Source organism: Cygnus atratus, chromosome 1, assembly GCF_013377495.2.
Source record: "Cygnus atratus isolate AKBS03 ecotype Queensland, Australia chromosome 1, CAtr_DNAZoo_HiC_assembly, whole genome shotgun sequence".
In the NCBI taxonomy this organism is placed as follows: domain Eukaryota; kingdom Metazoa; phylum Chordata; class Aves; order Anseriformes; family Anatidae; genus Cygnus; species Cygnus atratus.
In genome coordinates this window covers 53,601,824-53,614,699 of record NC_066362.1, presented here as the reverse complement: position 1 = coordinate 53,614,699, position 12,876 = coordinate 53,601,824, and the positions used below count along the sequence as shown (strand labels likewise).

The following is a 12,876-nucleotide window of genomic DNA, read 5'->3' as shown; positions in this document are numbered from 1 at the left end:
GACTAAGGAAGCCCTTGAGGGACAGCCAAGTGCCAAGCAGTTACTCTGAAGGTCTTGAGCAGTTAAGCTGGTAAAGAAAGCTCTTTTGGGGAAGGACCTTCCAGGAACTCTGCAGATAGAAACAAGTGGGGAACTTGAGGAAAGTCTAAAACTAAGGGGAGAGTTGTGCAAGTCAGTAATTGGGCAGGTTGAGGTGACTTTTGCTGAAAGTACAAGCTGTCTTCAGCAGCACATTACCAAATTTTGGTCACGCATATGTATCTAGAGCAGTTGTGAAAGAATCTACTAGGGCTTGAGAAGATGTACATCTACTGTTCTGGAAGGAAAAAGAAACTGTTCGTATGCTGGTCAGTGTAATGGGCCAGGCCCATGCGAATAGTATGGATTGCTACTCTGCTAGAAGCAAAGACACAAGACTTAATCAATATTGTTCAATTTTATTAGTATGAGATCTGGGATATGAGGTAATTACACATGAGAAAAGCAAGTATCTATATACATTTAAACCTATGTAAGTAAACATCAAATTTGTGTACTAAGTTTTGTTTAGCTGCTGAGGGAATACGGTCTGTCTCATAGGCATAAGTTGGCACGGCTTGTCACAAACCTTTGAGTCAGGGTAGGAGGCAGCATAGAGTGTTTTTCAATTTTTATGCTATGTTTGGAAACACAGGTGTTGGCTACAAGTTTCATTTTTAGTAATTAAACAAAAGCTCTTGCTTTCAAGCAAGTAACAGTGAGAAGGTACTTCCAGTTCGTAATGTACTTTGTTTTTGTAGCTGGTTTAAATATTTGGCTGTCATGTAATGAAAATGGACACTATAAGCTGCACATAAGGAGCAAGTATACTTTTAAACACTCATTCTCCTACTTACAGGCTTTCTCTCAGGACCTCGTTCTGTTGAGGCAGAGAGATCTTGCTCCCTTCCTCTGTTACCGTAATGTGTAGTTAAAATGAAGGAAAGCAAAAAAGCTTAGAAACGTGTCAGGTCTTATTAGTAAAGTATGGTGACTAGAGCTACAGTTTGGAGTGATGGGGAATTCTGCAGAATAAACACTGAAATAAAAGGATAGGAAGGTCAATGCAAGTTGTTGTGACACAGACTCAGTCCTTCTCAGGGAGGCACGTATCAATTGCCTCATGTTATCCAGCACCTCCTTAAGGTAAATTCTCAGAGATCTGGGTATTCTTGTCATGAATATTCTGGATTGCTTTGAACTACACTGGTGTAAAAGATACCTGGGACCATACTGTCAAAAAGATGAAGTTCCTAGTCCTGCAAAGGACTAGTCCTTTTAAAGGAAGGTAAAGCTAAAGTGTACAGTGATGGCTGGGTTCAGGTTGGAGTGTTTGGAAGCTTGAATTTCTCCTTTGAAGTTAATCTAAGAGGAGGGCTAGAGGAATCCCAAAGAAGAGATTCTTCTTCAGTCATGAAAGATAATTGGAATTCTCTGCCTTTGGACGTTCAAAATATCAGAGAGGCATATCAAATGGTCCTTTCATCTATGAGAGACTGATCAAGCTTGTCCAAAACTGAAACTTGAACTATTTACCGTTTATCCTTTGGTAGAACTGAATAAGGGAGCAATGTGGGTCTCCACAAGCTATTGTCCTGCAAATAATTTTCTTTTTCCAATGGGCAGAGTCAAGGGTGGCATATATTTTGATTGTCAATCACTTTGAACAATAAAATACTCTTCTTTGTAGTGCTAGTGAGTGTTTAAAAAAAAATTTGCTTGCAGGTTTTGTCTTGATGTGTGGAGGTGTGTGTGGTATGGCATGAATATATGTTGTCTTGTGTTAAAACTGAGTCTTATTGCCCGTTTCTCCATAGCACGATAAATAAAGAACAGTTTTCGAAAAGGAAGAATGATACACTGGACCCTGAACTGTAAGTAATGCTGTCACATTTCAAATGATCCTCATTTCATCATAGCTCTTTTGTTAAAGACATGTTACTCATTCACTACCAGCTTTGTTTATCATCATCTTCCAAATTTCATGTAGCTCTGTTCATTAACCGGCAGGGGCTGCTAAAGAAGCAGCATATCTGTCATTCTGTCTTGAGAACCCAAACTACCACAGCTGTACTTAAGAAAAATGTAAAGCTGTATGTATGGCCTGAAATTAGTGCATTTTGTTGTCTTTAATGTAGATCCAGCAAAAGAATGAATGCAGATAACTAAACTTGAAATGCTGCTGCAGCAAGTGCATGTCTCGGAACTGATTTGGGTCATTTTGGCAGTAGCTTTTTTGGTGCTGTTGGCTCCTCTAGTTGTCATATTTTATAGGCAGCTGTAGTAGAAGGAAAAGATCTGTTAAATTTGAATCATTCAGTTCTTCTGTACTGCTCTGTAAGAACTGTAAGCAATCAGTAAAGATGGTGGTGACTCAGCTGCTTTTCTTTGTATTCCTGATGATTTTTTGAAGCCACTTTGTGCTCCTTCATTATACACCCGTGCTGCTACTCTGAAAATGCTATCTTCATTCTCGAATGAGCAGAAGGGATATTTATTCTTCCCACCTTATTCTTGTAAAGGGCATAAGGGCCAGCCAATTCTTTCTTCTATTTTACAAGGGCTGTGGGAAGGAGAGAATAGGAACTTGATTCATAACTCGTCTTTCTGTTTCTTATATTAGAGATGCAGCCTAACACTAAAATTCAAGCCTTAGTGTGATACCATGTGCCCTACATAAATGACAGCTATTCATTTTAAGTCTGACTTTAAAGCAGTTGTATTCAAAAGGAGTCAGATTGTCCTGATAACGTGAAACAACCTTAGGTATTTAGGAAAACCATATTCACCAACATCTGTGACCTAAACAGTATAACTTTAGCTCTGAGCAGAATTCCTCTGGAATTCTGAAAAACGTCCTTGATATTGTTAGTGTTTTTCTCTTTCCCACCTTTATGCAGTAGATTTGCAATGTTCCCCAGGCTTCAAGCATAGTGGGGCAACTAACAGCCAACAGTTTCTCCTGGTTCCTTGCTTCTGATGACTGTGAATCAATTTTCTTCTTTATTGTAGCAGCAACAAGCAGTTCACAGGTTTGAGTCTTAGAAAGGTTTCACTAAAAAAAAAAAGTGAAGTGGATGACAGTAAGGCAAGCAAATGGTGTAATGATGTGTCCCTGAAGATCCTTAATGCATCCTGGAGGCTGTTCTCAGCACGGGTATCCTCTATGATAAATAGAATCAAGAGCCTTAAATGCTAGAACTGTTTTGTTAAAATATTACAGAATACAAAAACAACTAATGGTGCTACTAACCTTGCTTCCCTGCCACCTTTTTTTCTTTCTACAGGTTTGTTGAATGTATAGAGTGTGGAAGAAAAATGCACCAGATCTGTGTTCTTCATAATGAGATAATCTGGCCTTCTGGGTGAGGAATCTCTCCTTAAGTAGAGTATCTCATAGTTTTACTGGAGTTAGTGCATATCTAAAAATGTCTAATAAAACCCTATCCAATGGAAGAAGTTGCATACCCACCTGAAAAACTTACAGAATAAATACAGTAACATCAGATTTGGAAATCACATCTTACTATCGTGTGTGAAGTTTTCTAATATTCCTGTATGTAGAAGGCCTTTCAGCCTTTTATGTTTAAAGATACTTCTGCTTTGTGGAAAGATGTTTTTAGTTTGAAACAATTTCGTACCAATTTATTTTCTGCACAGTTCAGATTGCTTTGTCATCTTCAAATTTTGTAACCACTGAAATATTTAAGATGAATTCCCCTTTTTGACCTCTGATCAGATTAAATCTGAAAAGCAACGTAGCTGTTTTTGAATACTGAGTAGCTGTTGATCAAAATGTTGTTTCTTACTGCTTTAATATCCTTTTAAAGAAACTTATAAATTCTATGTAGAGAAAGATCTATAAGGGGGAGTTCAGATGATTCCTTCTTGGTGAGAGCTCTTTGACTTTTACTATTTTGTTATCATTCACCTTTCTGCAAAAAAGGTAGATACACTGTAACTGAGAAATAATTTGCAAATCTTTTTATCAGCTACAGTGTACTTAGGTGTTTTTTTAAAAGGGGTGGAAGAAAAAGAAAAAGATTGGCATCTAGCCAACTTGTATTTTTTCTTAATAGTTTGAGACTGTTTAACTTAAAGTATTCCTGGAACAATTGGTGTCAGACCTGCCAGTAAAGAAGCTGTTTCCTGGGCTGAAGCTTGCAGGTTGTGGCAGGGCTGTACACAAGTGGTGTACGTCCTGGATCCTCTACTGCAGCTGTTTTTGCTGGCACTATTCTCTGTGCTGTCTGTTAGTTCAATTTTCAGTTAAGGTATTTTCCAGACTTTACCTGGTGAAAGATTTTGCTTTCAATAAGATGCTAAGGAACTTGTGGTCTGATTTGGAGTGTTTTTCACTTTACCATATTTCTGCTTCAGCTTTGTCTGTGATGGCTGCCTAAAGAAAACAGGACGAACCAGGAAAGAGAACAAATTCTCTGCTAAAAGTAAGTTTCTGATGACATTTGCACAAACAAATCTTAAATACTTCAAGAGTGGGGAAAAGGTAGCTTTTACACTCATTTTACATTTCAGTCTTTGAGTTAGGTGGAGGATGCATTGTTGAACGTCTGTTCCGTGGTGTTCAAAATGTCTGCATTCTCAGGTGCTACCTTTGGTTAATAGTCTGTGGTACAGTATTTATGTACTGTTTTAAAGCACTGCTAGTGCAAGATACAGTCTTTTTATCTCTTATTTCAGGGTTAATAGCAGCTGATTTGAAGGCACTATAGGAGGAAATTTGTGATTGCAGTCTCTCTGTTCCATAGACAAAACAAGTCTTCAGAAAGCTGCTTAGCTTAGTGTACATAAAATAGTAAATATTTACTATAGCTGCTCAAAAAAAAAAAAAACCTCCACTCAACCAGTATGTTTGAATGGAGATTCAAATGTAACTTAACAGTAGTGTTGTACAGGTACTTAAGTTGCTGCTTTGGAAAATGAGGAAGGAGTCTGTACAAGACTGTAAATTGCCTTTAAATTTGGGGTGGGGTTAGGGGGTGGACTGATAGACTTAGCACTCAGTCAAAAATTTCTCTTCAGTAGTTCTCATGAAACGGAAGGCAAACCAAAGGTTTCAATGTTTTTACAAAATCAAATCTTGCTAGATTCACAGGTGATACTGGAAAAATGTAAGGGTCCATTTACAGACGTTACTACCTAGGTTTTCTTTCTAGCAACCTTTATCTGTTGCTAGACATATACACTGCATACATGGTGATGCTAGATGTATACAGTGTATACTTTGCTAAGAAGGTCTTAAATTGGAAAATGGAAGAGCCGAGTGACAGATATGTAACCTCTATCAGAAGTAGTGGGCAGCAGTGAGACAGGCCTTGTTACGCCACAAGTCTTTGAACTCCCTTTCAGCTTTAGGTTTTGTCAGCTAGCTCCATGCTTGTACTTCTGTCTGCATTTTGTTTGAAGAAACTTCTGAACAACCTGTTATTTGCAGACAGTCGTTTAGTAGTTCTTTATCAAAATGGATTCTTCGGGAAGCAGAGAGTAACTTGACTAGTGTGACTTAAAGACTTAAGTATACTTCTAAGTGCAACATCTTGTCTTGTCTCAGCTACATCTGAGAGCAGTGTTTGTAATCCAGTTTAAGTAATTAGAAGCTTCTATTCCAGAGGAGCCTTAATTGTGATTGACTTTAAAGACAGATAGGAACTGGGTTGAGATGCAGATTCTTTCTTCATTTGAATAATGTCTAAACCATAAGCGTGCCTGTAGGTGAAAGGCAGCTCATCTTCATCCAGAAGGGGTTGTGTTCAAAGATAATGCTTTTAATTTATAGTAACGTACTGCATGTATTGAGTCACTTTTCATTTAACACCTGAAGAGAGAAATCACATTTGAACACTTCTGTTTTGTATATATTCAGAGCTGGAATATTTTTCCTGCAGGGTTACCAGCTACAAGACTCGGTACCTTCTTGGAGAACAGAGTCAATGATTTCCTAAGGCGACAGAATCACCCGGAGGCAGGAGAGGTTACAGTTAGGGTGGTACATGCATCTGACAAAACTGTCGAAGTGAAGCCAGGAATGAAAGCAAGGTATGTTCTGTCTGCTTCTAGTTTTGATCCCTTTTGAGGAGGGGGTGGGCGGGAAAGCTATTTGAATTTGCTTGTATGCTACTATAAAGAAAAAATACTGTTGGATTCAAAACATCACTACCAACCAGTTCTTGACAAACAGGTACTACAGGAGCATAGTAGTTGTGGTGAATATTGTCTCTTTTATAACAAAAAGTGGGTATTTGAGTAGTCTGTAAGCATTTAACTGTAGAATTACAGCAACACTTGTACAGCAACACTTGTCTTTACATGCTGATACATATCCTCTAATATGTGAATATATTTGGTATTCCCTTTTTACCTTCTAATGTGCAGATTTGTAGACAGCGGAGAGATGGCGGAGTCTTTCCCTTATCGAACAAAAGCGCTTTTTGCCTTCGAGGAGATTGATGGTGTAGACTTGTGCTTCTTTGGGATGCATGTGCAGGAATACGGCTCAGACTGTCCCCCACCCAATCAAAGGTGAGTAGCTGCATGAAATCTGGTTTTATTTTGGTAATGTTTCAGTTAGGTAAAGCTCCTGAGGTTCTGTGTAGAGCTTCAGTCTTGCATATCTGACGAATGTTATTTCTGTTAGCTTCTAGAAACAAAATAGCTTCTGGAGGGGATATTCAGTTAGAATAAATTATTGCTGGGGTCGCTGGCTGGTAGACTGACTTCAGGATAAGCTGTCAGTATCCTAAGGAGAGGAATTGAGTGGCTCTACGGAGAAGAGGCTAGGATATCAAAACTGGTACATTAGGATTAGAGACTTTGAAGATAGTAATATTGGATGCTTCACATACATAAAATGTGAATAAATTTCTAGAACTAACTTAAAATCCTCGCTTCTCATCATGCCCTCTTTTTTTTCTAGGCGAGTGTATATATCTTACCTCGACAGTGTTCATTTCTTCCGCCCTAAATGCTTGAGGACTGCTGTCTATCACGAAATACTAATTGGATATCTAGAATATGTCAAGAAATTAGGGTAAGCCCTTCTAATGTTTTCTTCTATGCAGATTTGTGCTAGATAATTCTTAGTGCAAATTAAGTTACTACATCTTACTGTGCAGAATTTGGTGTCTAAATATCAACGAGTGATAGAATAAACTGGTAACACCTGTTTACAAGTGAGAAGACAAAAAAGGGATTTACAGGTATTTCAGGAGAGGCTTGTTTCACATATTCTAGGTATATAAATAATTTCCAAACTGTTGTTAAACTTAAGTCTAGGTAGAAAAAGTTAACCTAGTCTGGACAATAAAATTTTGCTGGCCTTGTTGATTGTACAGTCCTTGTGAAACACCACTGCTTTAATCAGGTCATTCCTTTGGACTGGCAAGTAAGTTCTTACCCATGTTTGTTTATGAGGAGAGAGGTAAGAGTCTTGTCTGCACTGATTAACAGCTGTGTAAGGCAAAAAAAATCTCTTACAGGAGGAGTAGTTCAAATTGTGAGTAACTGGAAAGTTAGAGGAGGAGGACAGTATATATGGGACAGCACAAAAGAACAGAATATACATGCAACAGCACAAAAACCACCACAGAACAAAACACCACAGAACACATGAAGGAACAAAGAGAAGGGTGGAAATTAAATGACTGAATACTGAAGTAGGAAAGGCAGTGAAGTAAACATCAATCTATTGTCAAGGGTATCTGGTATAGTTTGGCAGAGTTATTCATGAAATTTTTAGGGACTGTTTAGAGTAATTGAGAAAAATTGAGGGAGTCAGAACGGAGAGGTGGGTGGTACTGTACTGTCCTCAGTACCTCAGAGATGATACATTCACCTATGATGAATAGATACACTTCGAAGGCATACATTAGACCTCTTCCCTGATGTTTTGTTATATATTTTCTGACCTGTGAGCCTGTCAAACGTATGTGTAGAGCTCAAGGCTCAGTTTTACTTAATGCTCTTCTCTGTGCTAATGGGTAACATCAGGTTCTCATTTTGGGAAAACAATATTGGTCACGCAATATCATCTCTCCATTCTCAGACAGAAGGAATGACAACTGGCTGCAGTTCCCAGGGTTTGGGTAGGGTTCTGCAGAATTGTTTCTCAACACACCAAGGATGGTTATTTTTCTCTAACTTGAGATCTGATTATTGCTCCTGCTGGAGTTCTTTTTAAAAACTAATAAAGAAGAACTGAGGATGAAGAAATGATCTTCATGCCATTATAGTCTCTGCAGCTGCTACTATTTGGATGTCATCTGTCTTCATAGTATTTATGATTGTATACCCAACAGCATAGGTTGAGAGCGACTGTGTTTTGTTTATTTCCAGATATAATTGTGAAAGCTTTTAAAACTGATTTTCAAAGTTAAAAAAAAAAAATCTACGGTAGAAAAATGAAGTGTTTAAATTGTTTTTTTAAATGTTGCTAGGTAATGAATTATTAGTGTCTCATAGAAAAAGAATTCTGCATTTTCCTACTATAAAATACCTACCCTCCATCTTTCTTGTTAGTTAATTGGCAGGTGGCAATTGCAGGTTTGCATTAGGCTTTTTTTTTTTTACCTTGACTAGAAAATATGCACATCTTATATGAGCTCCTCTGTATATAGTGCTGAATTTCTAAAAATAAATAATTAGTGGAAAGGTGCTATTGTTATGTGTGTGAATGGATCTGGAATGAACATTGGAATTGAAATCTTGGAGAGCTGTAATTATTGTGCTTCTGGTAATACCAGCCAAGTTTGTGGGAGCTCCATCTGGTGGCAGAGAGGAAAGCAAGCTCTATTAATTATCATCAGAGCCCACATGTACTTTGTCTAACAATGCTAGGTATACTACTGGACATATCTGGGCATGCCCACCAAGTGAAGGAGATGACTACATCTTCCATTGCCATCCTCCTGACCAAAAGATACCCAAACCCAAACGACTGCAAGAGTGGTACAAGAAGATGTTGGACAAGTCTGTGTCAGAGCGCATTGTCCATGATTACAAGGTTTGTTAAGTGCATGTTTGTGTTGTGGGAGGGTTTTGAACAGTCTCATCTTCATTTTTTTCCTTGCCTTATGCATTGTCTGATTCTGGGAGTGTACTAAATCCGTTTTAAGGGAATTGAGCACTAAAAGCTTAGAGTTAACCTGTACTATTCAAAGCATGTAGCTTCCGAAATCAATTCTAACAAGAGATTTAAAATGACTACGTAGAATAAACTAAATTCTTGAGCAATGCTGTAAAAGGATCTCATTTTTTTAATGTAAAGAACTTATGGAATCTCTGCTTTTCCTGTGTTAAATAAGATTTCAGGGTTAGTTCAGGGTTAGGCTGCTGACAAAGTTGGAAATAAGTAAAATGTAAGTAAAATCTTTGGAATTACTAGCTAGTGTAGAGAGGATAGTGATTATAGATCTTAGTGCCTTTTTATCATTTATTGGAAATTGCCTCTACTCACTTGATTTGTAATAGTAGTAACCAGGTGTTTTTTTCTTTTTCAGGATATATTTAAGCAGGCAACAGAAGACCGTTTAACAAGTGCAAAAGAGCTGCCTTACTTTGAAGGGGATTTCTGGCCGAATGTTCTAGAGGAGAGTATTAAGGAACTCGAGCAAGAGGAGGAAGAACGGAAGAGAGAAGAGAACACTAGTAATGAAAGCACGGATGTAAGAATGCTTCCATTATTTCATGATGTAATGTAAAAGTTGTGATTACCTATAGCTATTTGAAGACTTAAAAAAAAAAAAAAACAAAAAAAAAAAACAAACACAAACAAGCCTAGGCTATTTGCTTGGTTGACTTTTTCACCTTTTGCTGTAATGTAAAATTCAAATTTACATTTTATAAATTAACAGTTCGTTAAAATATCAGCTACATTTCTATTAGCAGTGGCTGTTCATATGGCTATAAACCTAACTAATTACCACAGTCAAAGTGAAAAAACTGCTAGTCGAATATTTTGCTGCTGAAATCCAAGTATCGATGTTCATGCTGCAAGCTCACCCTGGCTTGGAAGCTTCTTTCTTAAGCTTTAGCTTCTGGACGGTGTCTCTCTTCTTTCCAACCTAGATGTTACAACACTGATCTCAGCAGAACACTTGGAGAAAGCAAGACAGCTCTGATTTAGTAGATTACTCAGCTGAGGGCTTTGGGTTTTTTAAGTGGGAAGCTTTACAGTATTGAGGGTGTAAAGCACAAAATACTGCTGAATTGTTGTAGGGCTATCTAGAGATTTTTTTTGCCAGTATCTTGTGCAATTTTTTTAGGAGAACATGCAAAAAATATCCTTTCACATTCCACAAAGAACAAAAAAGTTATACCTCTTCAAAAATAAATTTGAAAATGAGCAGATGTGGAATTTATGCATTTGTCCTTGATTTTTTTGAGCTCTTTGTGGAAGAGGTGGTGAATGTTGGATAAAGTTAGTAATTCTACTCACACAGTAGTACTTACTAGTTAACTCTTGTTTAAATGCTGCTGCTTCCTCATCTCATGAGATAATTGAATTTTGTTCTGGTTTAGAGTTAGCATTCTTCTAAAAAGATTTCTGCATCAAAAAGTTTAATGTTGCAGGAGAACCACATGTTCTAGTTGTGCTGCTCTTTGCAACGCCTCCTTTCAAGCAAGGCTTTTGAATAAACTAAGTTTGAGACATCTGGGAATTAGGCAACTTGATATTGAATTTGCAATAACTAACAATAAGTAGTTACTTGGGAAGGCATCGTTTCAAGTCCTTTTTTCCCCACTTGGCATAGTTGCAGGTTCACATCTCTCTCATATATCAGAAACCAGTCTTGAGGAATCTGACCTAGCTGTGTGTGTGGTGCTTCTCAACGCCTATGTTGATCCTTCACAGTTTGACCCAAAAACTCATGATGGGGAAAGCTCGCAGCATTTTGCTGTTTAACCTTTGTTACTAAAAATAATTTGAACTCTTCATTTACCCCAGATTTCAATGAAATCTGAGGCAATAATAATCTGTAGTCTCAAATTAAGTGATAATCATTCATGTTCACTGGAAATTTCCATCCTGACAAAGTTATTTTAAGCTTTAGCTACAAGCTTATTTGAATAAGAATTGCTTTGATTCTTGACTATCATATGCTCTAGTGCTCTGAGAGGTCCTCTCAGAAGTACAGAGAGTAAACTGTTCATTGCTAATTGATTATGACTGAAGTGAAGTTGGCCTGTTTTAACTGTTGCACCTTCCTCCTATCATATCCTCATACTAGAAATCATATTGCTAAGGCCTTTTGGACTTGGAAGAAAACACTTCATATAAAAATCAGTTTAATATTATACAGTTAAAAACTGTTGGACAGAGGGGTGTAACAAGGTAAATCTAGGTGGATTAAGTCTCTTACCTATGGTTAGTGTAATATCAATTCTGCTTTTTTAATTTTAAAATATATTGAGATCCATTTGCTGAACCCATTTGTGATTATTCAAGTTCTTCAGCATTCAACTATCGTAGACAAATGGTTTTCGATAAATATTGTTTAGTGTTCTTTATCCCTTATACCTCCTAAGCATTTATGCTTTTAGTATTTTTGGAGCTATGCATTGCTGATCTTGTTATCTTACGGAGTGATTCCAGTGGAATTAATGTAATCTTAACTTCATTTCAGGGGACCGTGGTAAGTGTCTTTGGAGTGAATTACTGTGAGTTTGTTTAGTCCTGCAATTATAAAAGGTGTGAAAGTAATAAAATGTTGATGTGGTGTAACTTAGATACATGACATAAAATGCCTTTAAAATTACCAGGTGAGCAAGGGAGACAGCAAAAATGCCAAAAAGAAGAACAATAAGAAGACAAGTAAGAACAAGAGCAGTTTGAGTCGTGGCAATAAGAAGAAGCCTGGCATGCCCAATGTGTCCAATGACCTTTCCCAAAAGCTGTATGCCACTATGGAGAAACACAAGGAGGTGAGAGCTGATAGAAAGAGAAATGTAGTTTGTACTTAAGTACCCAAGTGTACAAAACCTTAATACTTCCGACAGATCAGTGTGCTGTAAATCATACAGGTATGGCTGGGGAATTGGGTGGTCCACCAGACAAAAGTACCAGTACGTCAGGGTGTTCTCTCCTATGAGGACAGTGGGGTTAAATCCAACTGTGCACGTATGGAAGGAACTTCCTAGCAGTAAAACTGTTGTTTTAGTCCAGACTGTTAGTCTGTTCAGTCCAGCAAACGTTACCTAATGTTTCTGAAGGTGAGCCAGAAGGTGCAACCTGAAGGTGCACCCAGAGGTTTGAAGTTTCCCAGTTTTTACAAATATACCACCTTAGCAGCACATCATCTGAGTGTTAGCTGGGCCTGGAGTTGTGCGCTCTGTGTAATGTAGTTTGCTGAACAAAACATCTTGATAAGTTCTGGCATTAACTATTTTTTCTTTGATTCTCAGGTTTTTTTTGTCATCCGTCTCATTGCTGGCCCTGCAGCCAACTCCCTGCCTGCAATTGTTGAGCCTGACCCACTCATTCCATGCGACCTGATGGACGGGCGCGATGCTTTCCTAACCCTTGCTAGAGACAAGCACCTGGAGTTCTCCTCACTACGAAGGGCTCAGTGGTCGACCATGTGCATGCTGGTGGAGCTGCATACGCAGAGCCAAGACCGCTTTGTTTACACCTGCAATGAGTGCAAGCATCATGTGGAGACCAGATGGCACTGCACTGTTTGTGAGGTATGCTTGGTGAAGTTTTCCCTACTTGTGTGCCTGCATCTCTGTGCCCAGAGTGCTCTTCAACTAATTTCGCAATATTAACTAATGAAAAAGGTCTGTACAGCTCATCTTCTGGCAGCTCAGAAAAGAGAGGAAATGTTTTCTGTATCAGATAAT

The 12,876-nt window shown here is 38.1% G+C and overlaps 1 protein-coding gene across 1 annotated transcript in view; it reads left to right on the top strand.

Moving 5' to 3' along the window:
* The window catches only part of EP300 (E1A binding protein p300), a 62,364-nt gene that overhangs the window by 44,957 nt on the left and 4,531 nt on the right, over positions 1 to 12,876 (top strand). Inside the window, exons 21-30 of the mRNA XM_035551706.2 lie at positions 1,836 to 1,892; positions 3,306 to 3,383; positions 4,399 to 4,466; positions 5,925 to 6,075; positions 6,412 to 6,558; positions 6,953 to 7,066; positions 8,872 to 9,037; positions 9,534 to 9,698; positions 11,797 to 11,958; positions 12,439 to 12,720. Coding sequence (XP_035407599.1) covers positions 1,836 to 1,892; positions 3,306 to 3,383; positions 4,399 to 4,466; positions 5,925 to 6,075; positions 6,412 to 6,558; positions 6,953 to 7,066; positions 8,872 to 9,037; positions 9,534 to 9,698; positions 11,797 to 11,958; positions 12,439 to 12,720 — 1,390 coding nt within the window. The remainder of the gene's footprint in view (positions 1 to 1,835; positions 1,893 to 3,305; positions 3,384 to 4,398; positions 4,467 to 5,924; positions 6,076 to 6,411; positions 6,559 to 6,952; positions 7,067 to 8,871; positions 9,038 to 9,533; positions 9,699 to 11,796; positions 11,959 to 12,438; positions 12,721 to 12,876) is intronic.